At 38.8% G+C, this 18,621-nt stretch overlaps 1 protein-coding gene across 1 annotated transcript in view; it reads left to right on the forward strand.

Annotated features, from left to right (window-relative positions):
- The window catches only part of KCNJ8 (potassium inwardly rectifying channel subfamily J member 8), a 100,496-nt gene extending 87,474 nt beyond the window's left edge, over positions 1-13,022 (forward strand). Inside the window, exon 2 of the mRNA XM_044087802.1 lies at positions 11,339-13,022. Within this exon, the coding sequence (XP_043943737.1) occupies positions 11,339-12,239 (901 nt within the window). The 3' untranslated portion in view covers positions 12,240-13,022. The remainder of the gene's footprint in view (positions 1-11,338) is intronic.
- Positions 13,023-18,621: the final 5,599 nt, after the last annotated feature.

Here is an 18,621-nt window from a genome sequence, read left to right on the forward strand (position 1 = left end):
TTTTGGGGATACTGTGGGAAGCCATGGATATAGATGCAGATGACGTGCTCCTGCTTTGACCATCAATAGTCCATCAATCTGTTACATGCTCAAGAAACACTGTAGTGAATGCTGTGGATTGCACAGATAGTGGCTCTGTGGATGGAGATGTCCATGGTCAGTGCACATATCTTCTATGAGAGCCAAAGGCATGTCCATCAGATCACAGTACAATATTGCATCTTCTGCTGTACCTGTGTCCAGGCACATTCACACATGCCAATCAGTACCATCCACCTCAATCCAAGTACACCACACTGGAGACACAACCCATATCCTAACCACTGTTCTTGAACTCCACATTCAACTGACCAAGATCCACATTGGTCCACAAGCCCAGTCTCTCTCTCTCTCTCTCACACACACACACACACACACACACACACACACACACACACACACACACACACACACACACACATATACAAACTCTCTGCCCATGATTGATACCTGTCACTGTCAACCTCCACTCACATACATATGATGAAAAATGATGATGTACTTTCTCACTATTTACTTTGACAACTGGTATTTCAAATTTGAATTGCTCAGTTATGTATTTATCTCATTTATGGATATCAATTATGTTTTGGAACATTTTGATTGGTTGTTTTCTTGCTTAAATGTTGACTATTTTGTTTGTTCCCCATGCTCTGATGAAGTCCTGATTTGCTGGACAAAAGCACTTAGCAGGCATTTTTCTATTGGTTTTAATAAAACTATTTGTAGCAGTTTGGTTCTTGATTATTTTACAATATGCAGTTTATTGGTTTTATCCTGGGTACAAGCCCTTGTGGTGGTTCATTTTTGGTTCCACATACATATGATGACAATGGTGCCCTACCCTTCATACCCTGTTACCTGGGTATTTATTTATTGTTGTTTGTTTGTTAGTTAAAATGTGTTAGTGGATTGAATCAATACCATTTTAAGCCACTTCCTGGACAATGTGGCCCAGACAGAACACTGACTATATTTAAATTTGATATGAATATTGATATATAAAGAAGAAATACATTTAATTAGCACTTCCAAGACACAAGTAACCCTGTGACTGATGGAAAGTGTGACAAGTTCATGCATGGTAAAGCATATCCTGGTTGTAGTACTGCATGCATCATGGTTACTGTTGTATGATATGTTATCTGGTCAATAACTGTGAACCAGACAATGGCTTTTACCAAGTACCACAGCATACAGCCCCCTTCTGCACTGCATTTGGTCATCTACTGTGGCTGATTCCTTCACAGGCTCCTAAACAGGCACCTCCTACACCAGAATATCCTCTTCATGAATGTCTCTCCTCTGCTGTATTTGACAGGATAACACTGTTTTGGGTAATACTGCACAAATTCCACTATTTTACTGCATGTTTCAGGGTTATACTGCAGCACACCACTGGAGACAGTGATACAGAACTGGGCCTTCAGGTCCTAACAAATGATATAAGCAATGTTTTGGTCGAAACTACCTAATGTATTACATCTTTCTTATTGAATTTTTGGTAGTTTGCTCTGTATTTTCCAGGGAGCCACTTTAAGTCATGAATGCATAAGTGTTATGAATATTGTTTTAGTTTTCCTACCACTCCCCAGTCTGACCCTAGTATGTGATTTATTTATCTGAATTATATCTATCTCATTGTTGCCATATTTAAATAATAGTATCACTGCTTCATTTTTTTTCTTCTTCTTCTCTCTTAACATTCATTCTCTCTACCCCATCAGGTCAGACTACTGTAATCTGTGATCTTCCCTCACACCGTTGGACACAGAGAACCCCAAGAAAAGTTGGGCCCCTGAGAACCCCTAGTTATTTGGTGGAAGACTGGACCCCTTGGTCTGCTGCCTGACCTCCAACAGTGAATGTATGTGCTCTAGTACTTGGCCTAGTGTAATAAGTATTTTTGTATATCGGTTTCTCTGTCTGGTTCCAACTTGTATATCACCCCTCCTGTCTCTCTAGCACCCTGCAGTCCACACCGCTCAACCTTGTCTGGGCCTCATCCCCACACTTTCCACTCACCCTAACTGCTTCCCCTCACATATGTTGGTATAGCATCTCTAACTACACTATTCCTCCACTGCCTGCTGCTCTAGCCTTATGCAACACTGTACCCCCCCCCAAACAGGGCATCTTATTCATTAAACACTCTGTCTCTCTGACTCTACATGTATTCTGCTTTCCCTTTCATTTCTTACCTGCTAACACAATACAATAACTCAAAACTACAACTGGAAGGCAAAACAAACTATACATACTCATCCTTTCTCTTCTGTATCACTAATGAGCTCTATTCACTAATACTACTTCCTCACTGATTGCTGTTCTCCAATTCAACTTACCTTACTGATTGTTTTTCTTCCTTTCATTTCATTAGTACAGGTCAACTAGGCCATCCTGCTCCATTCCCTCACTCCGCTCGGGCTCAATTCGCTCCCCTACACTACCCCATTCCCACCCAACCCATATCAATTACATTTATAGTTAACCATTCCCACCCATACTCCAATCAACCAATCATCAAACACTCCAACCTATAAACCTTACCACACCCAATCAAGATATCCCATTAACTAACCCCTAGCCAGCCACTCTACCATTATCACTTACTAACTATTCTTACTTTCTACAATAGCAACTTCTCCCCTCCCTCACAACCTCCTTACCCCCACATTCATTTTTTTATCTATGACACCACTACCTATGTCCATATTACTCCTTCCCCTGTCCCTTTCTCTTTCAATCCTTCTTCAATTTAGAACACTTCATCCCACTCACAGACAGTTCACATCCACCTCCATCACCCCTGCCCTATCCCCCAATCGCAAATCTTATTCCAACATATCTTCTAGTCTCTGCTTTACAAATACATTGCTATTCTTCAAACTCAAAATCCTTACACACACACATAACACCACACTTACAAAACTCCCCATAACCCAGTATAACTCTAAGCACAAGCTGTCAACACAATATTCAGATAGCACCAGTACCCTGTCCCAATGTGGGGACATCCGCCCCAACCCAGGACCAACACCATCTGCATCTCCCCGCCCAATCCTTAAAAATCACCACCATTAACTTACAGACTATTAGAAACAAAATCCCAGAATTCCATGCATGGTTATCGCATTCTAGACCTGATATAATTGATGTAACCAAGACATGGCTAAAACCATATATAAAAGACACTGAATTTCTACCTCCAGGTTTCTCTTGTCTAAGATCAGACAGACACCACAAAAAAGGGGCAGGATTTGAACTCCTCTACCCTAATTCTTTTACCATCATCCCCTACTCAAATCCTGTTCCACAGTTCTCTACAGCTGAACTCATCATAGCACATCTAAAAATGAACAACTTCAAAAGTCTCTGCTTGATTGCCCTATATACCCCACCAGGTAATAATATCCCCATTCTAGAAGAAATCCTAGCCTGGACCTCAAACAATATCCATAACGAAACAATAATTTTAGGTGACATTAACATAAACTGCCCTAATCACATGACTAACTCTACCAATGTATGCATTAATCTCTATAACTTCACTCGGCTCATCATTAGCATAACCTGACCAAGAAATAACAATAACAGTGCCTCCATCCTCGACTTAATTTTAGTATCCAACCCTAACAAAATTACTTCAGCATGAACTCTCCCCTGCAATATTAGTGACCATCAACCTGCCTGCATAACACGCACCACCTCAGCCTTAAACTACCACCAATATAAACCCAAGAGAAACTTAGCTAACTTCAACCCAACAAATTCAATGACACATTGAGTAAAATGAACTGGAGTACTCTGAAAACACTACCCTTGGATGAATATGTTGAATTATTCAATTCAACATTTCTAAACATCCTCAAAAGAATGCCCCCCCCCCTTCGAAACAAGAGAATAAAAACAAATTGTGCAATCTGGCTTACTAGAGAAACCAAACAATTTATGACCACTAGAGACAGAATATGGAAAAAAATGGCAGAAAAGTAAAACCCCCAGGGAACCCCAGCTCTTTAAACAGCTCTGCAACCAAGTAAAACATCTAGTCATTTAAGATAAAAAACAATACTACCTTCATCTCCAAAATTACTGTAACCATAACCCAAAAAAAAAAGATTTTAGAACTCAATTTCTACTCTACTAAACCTAGGCTCCAAGAATAACCTCTGCCCAAATCCTGAAAAAAACTCCTGCTGAACTCGCTTCACTTTTCAATTCCTATTTATAGAGACTATTTCCAAACTATCCACATCTTTTCCTCAGGCTAGTCATAACAACAACCCAGCAACTCACCTCTCATCAACAAACTCTTCCCTCCAGCTCTTTACATTCTCTCCTATTCCCACTTTCACTATATCTAAGCTCTTACTAAAACTCAAACTCGATAGTACCCCCCCAGATAACGTACCCCTGAGTACCTACAATTGCCAGCCAAATCTATCAGCTACCCTATTAGTATTCTCATAAACAGATCTATCCAAGAATCCTATGTACCTTCCATCTGGAAAAAAAGCCTACATCATACTCCTACATAACGGCGACAACATCACAGAAATCTCAAATTTATGCCCTATTGCCATACTCTCCCCATCTCTAAAATAATAGAAAAATGCATTCAAACTCAACTTTGAGCTTTCTACTCCAAAACCAACTGTTATCCACCACTCAGCATGGCTTTCGATCTGGTCATAGCACTATAACTGCTCTCCTATCAATTTTGAACACTGACAACCTCAATCACAATGATGGTAAACTCATCTCAGTGCTATTCCTAGATCTCTCAAGGGCCTTTAACACTATTACCCATTCTCTCCTCCTTTCGAAGCTCTCACACGTAGGCATGTCTACTTCCACTCTTGACTGGTTTACAAACTATCTTACAAACAGACAACATTCTACCAAATGGCTACACACCTTCTTAACATTTCCTACTATGGCCACTAGAATGCCCCAAGGATCTAGCCTGGGACCCCTTCTCTTCAGTCTTTTCATTAGTGACTTTCATTCTGCCATTACTCATGGATCTATAGTACAATATGCAGATCATTCCACTATCATCTGCACCGGCAGCTCCGAAACAGGACATCTGACCATGACCCAAAACACTTTCTCCAGTACACAAATTTGAATAACCAATAACCACCTTGCCCTTAACCCCAACAAAACCAAGCTCCTCATCTTTACTCCCAAAAAAATACCACCCTTAATAAATCAAACTTTATCATCTACTCATCTAAAAAAACAGCCATAGAGGATATCCCCCATACCAAGTTACTCGGTGTTACTGTAGATGATAACTTAACTTTCGACCAACACATCCATTATAACATTAAAAGAACACATCAAAAACTTGGTACCCCTTACAGACATAAACACTTTTTAAATTACTCCACTTGAAAAACACTTGCCCAAATCTTTCTCCTACCCTCTCTCGTCTTTGGTGCCCCCATTCTTACAAACATCCAGTCCTGCTTAAAAAATAAGATGAACACCTGTTACAACAAAATTGCTAAGATTGTGACCTGTGCTAAATATTCTTCCCTTCACTGACACTCTTTACAATCCCTGAACTGGGTTGAACTCCCACAACACCTCACATATATACAACTATCTACAGCACACAAACTTATATACAAACCCCTGAAATGCCCAGCCCTCACCTCCCTTCTAACTCTCTATCTACCAAACCAGCATCTCAGATCTGAAAATCTATATCTTATCCAAGTAAGTAGACCAAAACTCCCTGCAGGTCAGCATCTCTACTCTTTCACTGTAGCCAGACTGTGGAATGTTCTCCCATCTCGTCTCTGAACCATTAATAGTGCCCCCTTTTTGAAAAAGTCTTTGCATCAATATCTCTCTTCTCAATGGCTCTGCCCATCTCCAACTCCTTAATAACCCGATTTCTTGATATACCCTTTCACGCAATACACACCTTTTCTCCCTTCTTAATGTGTCACCCTTGGAAATCTATCTATGTCCAATTTTGCCTCACATGGCACATGAAAATTAGGGCAGTTACCTACTCGTTTATGTATACTACATAAAGTACTCAGAATAGTCCATCTGTTTAAAATGTATTATATCATTGTAAATGTGTATGACTTATGTGTAGTCTCTGTTAAACTCTACACATGATACCCTGCTATCAATCAAAGTTGATTTACTAACTACTAGCCATCTAATTGTACAATGTTCCAAGTTGTTCTCCTGGTTGATACACTTTCTGTAACTTAGTTATATTTTTGAAACTCTTGTTTAACATATTTCTCTTATCTTGTATTCTGTTATGGAGCTTTTCTCCCCGGGCCTCCACAGAAAATGGGCTCATTTCAGCCCAGTTGACTTTCCCAGTCAACAAAAGCAAATAAATAAAATGAATAATCTTTAATCCAAACACATGCTAAACAATGTTTCTGGTCTGTGGCAGGACAGTGTTATGTGTATTCCCATGCAATGGTCTGTGGGTTTCTTTTCATTGTTATTATGCATGACTGTGTCTTTTACAGCCCTGTCAATAGGGTACTCCTGTGGGATAACAGCCTGCACAAACTGCTGATATAAGCTGCATATTTGGTAGATGTGAGAACTGTGGGTACTGCCTAGATTACCCAATGGCACATTGTATATCATATCTGGTGCATCACAGGCCACTTGCTTATTTGACAGTGCATGGGCAACTTTCAGTTCTTGCATTTAGTATATTTTGTATTTTCTAAGATAATTTCTACATACTGACTGATAATACTGCTGTCTCTTTCATGAAATCTAAAATATAATTTTTGTCAACTTATGTTGCTTCTTTTCTGTGCTAGTGTGAAGCTTTGTTCATTAACTCACATTTTCATGGCTTCATGTTGGTTGCACTTTCATGGCACTGCTCTGTTTTGTCCAGTACACCCCCATAGTTCTTTTTATTTGGGATGTTGTATGAGTCACATACACAGACTACATTTTCATTGCTTTTTTATTGTGTGTTTATTTCAGTTCAATAAATGTCCAGGGTGCTTAGGTCACTGTCATAGTCACAGTTGGTTTTGACATCATCATAGTCCTTCATATTGTCAGAGATTATTCCACTACATCTGGTCAAGTCTGTATTTGTTGGAAATTCGGCTGGGCAAAGCAAACACTTTGAAGAAGCTTCAACCTTGTTAAAACAAAATTGCCTAGAGGCAAGATCCCCTGTACCTTCCATACAGGGACTTCCGTGCCACACATTTCTCATTTATGTGTATTAATTTCAAGGCTGGACAACCATAAAGACTGAAAATCCCAAAAACCTGTAATCACTGCTTTCACATTAATACCAGCTGCACTGACAGTGACTCTTAACTGAAAACCATGATTAATGAGTTGCAGTTTAAGGAAGTGTACCTGATGTACTTAATTCTTGCCCAGTTTATGCCTGACCAAGGGTAGGGAAGTTGATGAAGAGTACACCCTTGTGTTGTCAAGTTTTATAGTTTTGCAAAGTAACAGACTGATGTTGACATCTAGTGTTTCAATTGTTTTACACACTGAGATATTTGATATTTTATGCTTCAGCTATATACGTTGCAAAGTTTTTGACATTTGATCTTTTGACTTTTTTTTCTGCATTTGTCTTTTTGCATTGGAGATTTAGTAGAACTCTCTATAAATTACTGTAAATTGAATAAAGAGCCCATTAGCTAATCTATCTCCTTCTATGTTTATCCTCTGCTTAGTATAGTAGTAATTCTTCAGATAACAGTTCTTTTCTGTACATTAAATTAAGTGCCTTCACTGGTTGTCTGTAGTTCCATTTGCCTTGTGACCCAAGTCATAGCTGAAAAAGGATCAGTTTGGACTGGTGTACCAATAAGGTTAAGAAACACTAAGTAAGTAATTAAATAAACCTAGGTCAAGACAGAGAAGGAAATGCATATGTTTCCTGATGATGATATAAATATCAGTCTACAGCTGTCAAATGAGAATTACACACCTCCTTAACCCAGTCCCTTTGTGCACCGCAGCTCCAAACCGTAGGGACAATTTAGATGTGGCTTCTGAGCCTGGGTTAACAGTCATATATATATATATATATATATATATATATATATATATATATATATATATATATATATATATATATATATATGTCTTCTGTTAATGTTATACAACCATTGAACATCCTGGCTTTACATTCCCAAACTCCCTAGTGTATGTTGTTGGAGTAGCTGGTGGAAGACTGACAGATTTAAATGTGCAAATATTATTAAACATCTTCAGCATGAAAATATATGCTAGAAAGACCATTTCTAAAGACCAGATAATCTAAATATAGATTTTTGTTTTTGCATTGGAGATAGGAAGTTAATAGATTATATGAACAGAAGACGCAAAGGCCTTAGCTTTCAGGAACTCCAGCTAGCAGTGTTGTCTTGTTATTTTTCCCTGTAAATGGTGAAAGTTGCCTTGTGAATTTTGAATGTGTAGAGGTTCTATTGTTAATGTAATTGGTTGTCTTGAGATAAGCTGATGTGAGGATGCCAAATAGATGCAGCTGACTAATGAAATCTAAGTGATTTAAAGTGTCAGAGGCCTTTTTATGTAAACAAAAACTGTTCCAGTTAGTTAACCTTTCTCTGTTGGTAGTGATAAGGGAGAGATTAAATATTGATATCACTGTTCTACTTATGAAGGCACAAAGGATTGTTAGATAATAAGGATTAAGGTCACCTGCACACCTAGATCTAGATCAAAAACAGTCAAATGTAATGTTCTAAAAGACTTCCAGTACAGGCCAATAAGATGAAATGTCTGACCCATTACAATTGGATCAGCCTTGCAGTTAACACAGAGGATTAAGGCTCTGACCTGCTAATGAACTACTTCCTGTGGTCAAGGATACAGGGTTTGACTCTTACTATTTCCATTTCCCTGCTATGCAACACTGATCGAGTCACTTAACCAGAAAGTGCTTCTGCATTATCCCACTGTGGGAAGCGACACTAAAATATATTTAAATAAAAAAATCACTGAATAAATAGATTTTGTAATTTAAGATCATGACACATTATTCTGTAATATTTCAATTAGTTACTATCATATCAAAAAACACACTTTTTCTACATATACTTTTTTTTGGCACTTGCAGTGCCCCATCAGCTAATTACTTTGACCATATTGTTTCCCAGCACTGCCTAAACTGAACATAATACAATAAACATCTTTATACTTTACTATAATAATCTCCTGGTTACAGGTCTCAAGTGAATTTTAACTGTTTGGTAAAATCTAGATCTAGATCAAAATTTACCTCATTTACTGTCTCTTTTCAAAAATTAAAGTGTGAGTATATATATATATATATATATATATATATATATATATATATATATATATATATATATATATATATACACACTGTAAAACAATTAAGCAATAACCGATAATGTGGTGTGGTATATTGAAGATTTACCCACGGTTGGCGTGGTTTAATCACAAGGGTGATGCCCGAGTGATTAAATAAAGCCAACCGTGGGTAAATCTTCAATATACCACAACCACATAGTCGGTTATTGCTATTATACAATGACATTATTTAAGAAAAAAATACTTACTTTTCTTAAATAATGTCTTTGTATAATGGCGCATTACTGTTCTTCTGCCGGTGGTGGTATATTGCTTCCTTGTGTTGATGTACTCCGCATGCGTATGGGATTTGCATTCCCATGCATACCCAGTACATCAATGCTTTGAAACAGAAACAACGGAGAAAAGAGAGTCTCCATTGCTCCGTTTTTTTTGTTTTTTTTTTATTAAAAAAAAAAAGTTTTGGACACTTTATACTAACGGAAAAAAGTTCGAGAGACCGGATCTATTGTGGGATTTACAACGGGCATGCTGGCCAATCAGTGTGCACGTTTTGGAATATGGGGTTCATTGTATAATTAAGCAATAACTGATGACGTAGTGTGGTATACTGAAGATTTACCCATGGTTGATGTGATTAAATAAACCCAACCATGGGTAAATTTCAATATCCCACAACCACAGAGTCAGTTATTGCTATTATACAATGACATTATTTAAGAAAAAAATACTTACTTTTCTTAAATAATGTCTTTGTATAATGGCGCATTACTGTTCTTCTGCCGGTGATGGTATACTGCTTTGTTGTGTTGATGTACTGCGCATGCGTATGGGACTTGCATTCCCATGCATACCCAGTACATCAGTGTTTTGAAATGGAAGCAATGGGAAAAAGAAAGTCTCCGTTGCTCCGTTGCTCCATTTTTTTTTGTTTTGTTTTATTTTTTTTTTATTAAAAAAAAGTTTTGGACACTTTATACCAACGGAAAAATGTTTGGGCGATCGAACCTTTTTCCATTGGTATATTGTGGGATTTACAACGGGCACTCTGGCCAATCAGCATGCACATTTTGGAATATTAATGGGGGGGTCATTGAATAATACTGAATAATCTATAGTTGCATTTGTGTATAACATGCTCTATGTACTATATACTGTATGTAACATGACAATTACTTGCTAAATTATATGTACCTCAGTGTTGTGTATTTTACTGTTACCTTCTGCTAACTGCCTGTGAAATTGTATGTAATATGGAGCTTTCCTCCCTAGACATCTGCTGAAAATGGTCTTTGACACAACAGTAATCAAAGACAAAATGACAAATAAATAAATAAAATATCATTTACATTTTCATTGGGGTTAAATCATATACATCAAGTCCAGTGGTGTGGAGTGAACAATTTTATTCAGTGATATATGTATAATTGTCCATATATATGTATATATACATATATATATATATATATATATATATATATATATATATATAATTGTTCATATAATACTATTCTTAAAATGAGTAGCAAAAGGGAAATATGCACACAAAGCAGTACACATCTCAAAGATTAACTTTCACAAATATTTTCTGAAACATTAATTTAAGATGTTATGTTACCTTAGCATAATAAGTGAATACTTGCAATAATCAAGCATCCTGAATCTGTTATACTGTGTTAGGAGCTGCAACATTTTGTGTTTTAGACAAAAAAGTAAAGTGTGAGAATTAATAAATGTTTAAACTATAGTAATTAGTACAATACAGTCTGTATATGTGATGTAGTTACCAAACTGGTATGGGTTGCAAAATATTAATATTGTCATATATTAAGCCTTCATTTAATAAAGTAGCAACTTGTTTCTTTTTGGCGTTTAACTGTTTGTGATTAACCTTTACTTTTTGTTTCTGACCTTCGTACACAATAGGTTGACCCAATCTGTCTTCTAATTGCAGGTCCTTCACATCTGCCTTTCTTTTCTCCATTGAGGTTCAGGTTACCATTGGCTTTGGTGGCAGGATGATTACAGAGGAATGCCCCACGGCAATTGTAGTTCTTATTCTGCAGAACCTATCAGGCCTCATCATCAATGCAGTCATGCTAGGGTGCATTTTTATGAAAACAGCACAGGCTCATAGAAGGGCTGAGACTTTGATCTTCAGTCGGCATGCAGTTATTGCATTACGGAACAGCAAGCTTTGTTTCATGATCCGAGTTGGGGATTTACGCAAAAGCATGATTATTAGTGCTTCTGTGCGAATGCAGGTCGTGAAGAAAACTGTTACACCTGAGGGTGAAGTTATCCCAATTCACCAGATTGACATCCAAATGGAAAATCCCATTGAAAGCAACAATGTATTCTTGGTTGCTCCCTTGATCATCTGCCATGTAATTGATAAGAACAGCCCTCTGTATGAAATTTCTGCTGATGAATTGCAAAGTCAGGACCTTGAAATTGCTGTAATTCTTGAAGGAGTAGTAGAGACTACAGGTATCACTACTCAGGCAAGAACATCCTACATAGCAGAAGAGATCCTCTGGGGTCATCGTTTTGTACCTATTGTAACAGAAGAAGAGGGTGTATACTCCGTTGATTACTCCAAATTTGGTAACACAATCAAAGTAGCAGCTCCACGGTGTAGCGCTAGAGAAATGGACGAGAAGCCCTCTATACTGATACAGACCCTTCAAAGGAGTGAGCTCTCACATCAAAACTCTTTAAGAAAACGCAACTCCATGAGGAGGAACAACTCAATGAGAAGAAACAACTCCATGAGAAGAAACAACTCCTCCCTTTCAATGCATAAAGTACAATTTATTACTCCAGATTCCAATGCAAACTCACCTGGAACATGACACCATCTGCTGTCATCTGTTTTTTCAATACAAAACAAGGCCTTTGTGCTATGTTTTAATTTTCCTTCTAATTAACACACTCATAATTATTTTTTGTGATGTGATTATTTATTCATATACTTTGAAAGCACTGTTTGTAAGTAAAATATGAATCATGTCACTGAGAAAAAGGTATTATTTGTGTTTAGGAGATTGTAACTTGTTTGTGACTTTCATAACTTGGTGGGATTTTTTAAGTCAACAGAAATGCAATTCTGCTGGGCTTCAGAATATTCTGACAAAATGATGAAGTTAAACTGTTTACATAAAACACTTTTGACAACTGAAAATTGGAAAACTTTTTTGAAGTTTACAACACCTCATAAAGAATTAATATATCTTTCAGAATTAAATATTTTATTTACTGAAGACTTATGATACACATTTCAGAAGTCCAGCTACCATTCTGTGTGGCTACACTTAATTCTTTCATATGCGTGTCTTTTAAACACAACTAGTAAGTTTAATATGCAGTACACATATTCTGCAGTCTTGCTATTTAAACTTCATAGAATGCTAGATCTCTTTACAAAATGGAATCAGGTTTTTCATTTCTGTAAATTAGATACCTAAGCTGCTGATAATTACATTGTGCATAAATGTTCACTAAAGCTGCTATTCAGTAAATTTTACATGACAGTCCACAGGGAAAAAAATTAGCTGGGTTTTGATTTACTGCACTGAACTATGAGGTCACGTTTGTGCTAACAGGAAAATGACACAATAAATTGGTAGATATGGCTCTGACAAGAATCCTTTCTTAGTAAGGACAGACATTTCATTGTTCTGCATGCTTAAATTCAAATATTTAATTGACATGTATGCCAGGGGTGTAACTTTTGTTGACAAGTGAACTGATAGTATGTGAGAAGACAAAACAATCTCCAAATCCTACGTCTTTAGAAGTCAGATAATATTTGACGTTGCAGCCTCATTGTAGAAGGAGTCTGTGGACAGCAGACGTGTCAGTGCTTCTACATTTTTCATTGTTTACATCCTTGCTAAAAGAACTATATTTGGGCTTTCAATTACTATTTACTTCATGTTCCCCCGGGGCTCATCCATTCCCTTTTCTGCTGGTTTGTCTCACTTTCAGGTGAAGGCTAGTTGGCAGTTTCTGGGCATGTCTTACTGTCTGGAGATGGGGTTATACTATACCATTTGCCCTCGCCTATATTTAATGTTCACTACAGGCAAGTGGTTGGAAGAGGGTACTTTTACACACTCATTCACTTCACACATTCCCAGCACACATTCCCAGGTTAACCCAAGTCTGCTGAGCAGATAAAAACAGCACTACAAAACACCTTTGGGTAACCCACTCATTCCTACTGTCTAGGAAAGGTAAACATGCCATCAGACATTAATCTAACCCCACCCCATCCCCCCAGCCAGCCAGCCAAAATCCAGACTGCTAAATGAGTCAGAGGTGCCACTCTTAGATGAAAGATCTCCCTCGAACCACTGGCAATAACCCATCAAGGTGCTACCAATGTAAGAAAGATTCTAGATTCCCACCAGATTCTATACTATGGCTGCCATCCCATGTGGTACTGTATATCAACAAAGAAAATGAATCACTACTTAAAAACATACCTGAGAAAAGTAAAACCAACTATCTCTAATTCTTCACAGAATAGTCAGACTGCAGTTTATCTAGATGATTCATATGAAACAACCATATAATGCATCTCGTCCAAGGCACATCTCATACTCGCCTATATATAATACACAGTTATTTGTATGTGACAGAAACATGAATGCATTCAGGGATAATTCAGGTATCTCTTTCTTCAGAAACTGCGTTTTAAGCATAGTGAAATTGGTATTTTAATAGCTTTAATATAAGTAATAGTGGAGATGCTTACAGTTCTAGTCTCCCAATGGTTTTTGGTATTCAGAAATAAGCACAGCATACTATTATGCAGCGATTAATATGATTTATTACTGTAGACACAGCACTGCAAGAAGTATATAAAGGGAACTGCTAGCCTGCTCCCAACTGAAATGGGCATAGCATACAGCACAAATGAGTACTCACATCATGCCTGAGCCGAAGCACTTCTTCTTTATTCTGCTTGTTCCATCCATATTTTAAGTTTGTTTTGCACTAATGGAATTCCATACTGTGTAGTTCACAACATCTACCAGTCTTGCTCAATGGAGTAAGTACTCTTCAGAACCTTTACTACTCGAGTGACATTACCTTCCAAGTTTCTGTTCAAGAATGAGTTGATGTTGACTTAGTATGTAATTTATGTAAGTTCTTTGCAAAAATGTATTTATTTTTTATTATGAATGAGACCACAAAATGTTTATGTTATACACAGATATTTATTTTCAAAGTTATCAAAGAACTTGAAATGGTGACTTAATAGGCAAGATATTTGGTTCATTTAATACTTTACTAATTTACATTCATATTTTTGACATTTTCCCTTCAAAGATTTTTTTGTCTCTCTGTCTACTGATGATTTATCATATTAGTTAAAGACATGGGCAGGAGGATGGGAGTGAGCAGCTGATGTCTGATTACCCATTACTGACCAGTCACCAGGACCAGGGGATATAGCCATTGCACTACCAAACCAGAAGCCCTCAGTTACAGATGTATAGGAGCACGCATGGCAGTGAAAATATAGCAGCCTATGCTGCAATGCGGGTGCTAATGTCAGGCCCTTTGGTGGTGGGGTTAGACATGAAAATAAATACCCTAGCAGCTACTGTTAATGTGAATTTCCTATTGGCCATTAGGCAGGTCAGAAGTGACTGAGGTTCAGATCAGTGTGATAATACTGGACTTCCTACATGGACCTTTGGGTTGCTAGTCCAGACAGTCTGGAATAGGAGCTGGCAGTAGGAATGCTGATTGTCCATGAATACGTGTGGACTCAGACCATCTTCATGTTTGCCTGAATGATGGCTTCTTCTCACCTGACTGAGAAGCTACACTGTCACTAACAGTAGATGGTCAGCAGGCAGGGAAATAAAAAGCAGAGACAAAAAAAAAAAAAAAAAAAAAATGCTCGGTGAGCTCATGCAGTGAGTGCATATTGTGGCCACATGCTCTTACCTGAGAAGTCAGTTACTCTGTAACTAGTAGAATACCTTTGTCATACCATTTGTCTGTTTCTAGTAACTGTACATGTCCATTTCCTAATGTCATCATCATAATCATCAACCCTCTTTCTCTCATTTTCTACATGAGCTCGGTGTGTCTTGTTAACTTTGGCCATCTCTTTCTGTTCAATGCTACTCTCCTGGCTTCTTCGACACTCATGCCTGACTGTCACAGGTCTTCTCTCACACAATCCATCTACCACTTTGCTGGACACGCTTGTTTCCTTTTGCCTTTTTCCTGTCTGTCCCAAAACCTCTTCAACAGATTGTCTTCTGCTTTTCTGCACATGTGCCTGAACCACTGTAATTTGTTCTTTTTGACCTTTTCTACAATTGGAACTACCTTTCTCATCTCTCCTGTCCTGTGCATCCTACCACCCATCTCAGGCACTTCATGTCCATCACATACAGCTTCCTCAGTTGCTCTGCCTTTACTGCCCATGTTCCTGTACCATGTAGTACTCGTCACACCACTGTTTTGTACATCTTACTTTTTAGTTTTTTTGGCATTCTTCTCTCATATACTACACCAACACTCTGTGCCAGTTGGTTACAGCCCCTTTGATTCTAGCTTTCACCTCCTCAGTAAGACTTCCATTCCCTTCAAACAACACTCCCAGATACCTAAAGCTGTTAACCTGTTCCACGGGTTTCCCTTCTATCTCTATTGTCAGCTTCTTCTGAACTCTACCATTTCCTGCCATTACAAATATCTGTACTCAGTTTCATCCCATGTGCCTTCAGTTTTGCATCCATTCCCTTATCTTTTGCTGAACTTCTTGCTCAGAGCCTGTCTGTAATTCCACATTATCTGCATATAGCAACTTTGTTGATCTGTCACCTCCAGCCTGTTTGCTAATGTAGTCCATTATCTGTATGGACACCAGCGGGCTCAGAGCTGAATCCTGGTGCACACCCACACCCACTGGGAATCCATCTGTAACACTGAACATAGGTTCATAGGTTGGTACTAGGCTATCAGACCTAGGGCCTATACAAGCCTAGCCATAACAATTCCCTGGCTATTTCTTCCCACACTATTTACTTCCCTGGACCCCTGTCTAGCAGGGCGACTGACGTGATCCCCGGGGTAAAGTTCTTCTCTCCCATCCAATCGTCAAGGTTTCTTTTGAAGAGGGCCCAAGAGTCACTCTGCTTGACACGTATGGGCAATCTATTCCAGAGTCGGGGGAGTCTCTGGGTCAGTAACCTATCCCTCCAGCATGTTTTGTTTATTGTGATGACAAGGTTTAGATCCCTGAGCATGTGGCTCTGCGGGATTGGGATTTCTTTAAGTGTAGCATGTCCAACAGCTCTGGGTTTGACATGGCCTTGTATGTTAAGCAGAGATCACCTCTAAGCAGACGATATGCGACAGAGTATAGGTGGAGTTTTTTAAGGCGGTCAGCATAGGGCATCTGCTTTAGGCCTGTGATTCATTTAGTGAGGTATTTCTGCGGCCTTTCCAGTTGTTGCAGATGTCTTGAGAGGTACATACCAAAAGGAACGTTGCATTCCATAATGGGTTTAATGAGGGATGAGTACAGTGGGACAATGACCTCCTTTTTTCTGGATGAAAAGCCCTTAGGGATGAGGTGTGCCACATAGAAGGATTTCCTGACTGTTGTGGCGATGTGGTTATCGAAGGTGAGACCACTGTCCACCTGTGTCCCTAAGTCTCTTATCACACTTTCGGTGTTTAGTGTACTGCCACCTATATGGTAATTCACGGATACGTGTTTTTTCCCAAAGGGGATAACTATACATTTCTTGGCATTGAGCTTGAGCCCATGGCTCTGGAACCAAGCATCTGTTTCTGTAAGGCCCTTCTGTAAAGTATCCACATAATTTGGGGATTCAGTAATGGCTCCCAGTTTGCAGTCATCTGCGAACTTTGTTAGCCAGAGTCCCTTAGTGTTGGCCTGTACTTCAGAGAAGTAGATGCCAAACAAGAGCGGTCCCAGGACTGAATCCTGAGGTACACCACTTGTCACTTGTCTGGCGCTGGATTTGGAGTCGGCTACTTTTACAGTGTGGGTTCTATCAGTAAGCCATTTACCAACCCATTGGGTGACATAGGGATTAATGCCCAGCTTAGTAAGTTTATCTATGATTCCAGAGTGGTGGATGGTGTCAAAGGCCTTGGCAAGGTCTAGATAGGCTGTGTGGACCACCTTATCCTTGTCCATGGATCTGGAGACTGATTCGAAGAAGTCAATCAGGTTCAGGAGACAAGATCAGCCCTTCACGAACCCAAACTGGTTGGGGTCCAGTGTTTGAAGGTTGCCAATGTCTTTGTTTATAAGTTCCATGATAATACGCTCCATGGCCTTGCAGATAAGACTTGTCAGACTGATGGGACAGTAGTTTCCGGGATCCAAGGTGGATTCCCCCCCCCTTGTGGAGTGGGATAACTGTAGCTCTGCGCCACTCAGTCAGCACGAAACCTGAAGTGAGGCTATGATTAAACATGACACTTAGGTGAGGTGCCAGTTCATATTGTAGTTCATGTAGTACACAGCCTGGGATGTCATCTGGTCCCATGGATACTGTATTCTTAGCTTTGGAGAGTGCGTTTTTTACCTGTGTGGCCATTATTACCGGAATTTGGCAATCTTCCGGTATTGAGATGGGCCATTTAGGGGGTGAGAGGGGGGTGAAGTTGGCACTGAATCGATCTGCCAGGATATTGGCAATATCCTTGGGATCAGTATATTTAATGCCATTCTGTTTTAGCTCAGAGCAGATCTGAGCATTGCTATTTACATTCTTGACATAGTTATAGAATGCCTTGTGGTTGTCTTTGGAATCTTTGGCAATTTTATTTTTGTAACTAGCTTTGGAGGATTTTATAAGGGATCTCAGTTTCTTACTGAGGCTGGTAAGGGAGTTTTTTGCATCCTGAGATTTTCCTCTTTTTTGCAACAGTTTCTTCCTTTTGTTGTAAAGTTTGTTTATGGCAGGAGACCACCAGATTGGCTTATTTTTTTTGGATGAGAGCATCTTGGCTCTATTTGGGATGGCACGATTCATCCATGAGTGGATGTGCCCGTACAGTGCCTTAGTGTAGGATTCAGCAGTTGAACTTTCAGTCCCTGTCTGCATGGGTGTCATGAAGTTTGTCACTTCTAACTTGAGTAGCATGAAGTTGGCTTTGGAGAAGTTTTTTATGGAGGTTTCCTTACTGGGGGGTGGGGGTGGGATGTGGATCTTAAGGTTGATT

Source organism: Protopterus annectens, chromosome 11.part0 (assembly GCF_019279795.1).
Source record: "Protopterus annectens isolate FY-2018-M chromosome 11.part0, PAN1.0, whole genome shotgun sequence".
NCBI lineage: Eukaryota > Metazoa > Chordata > Ceratodontiformes > Protopteridae > Protopterus > Protopterus annectens.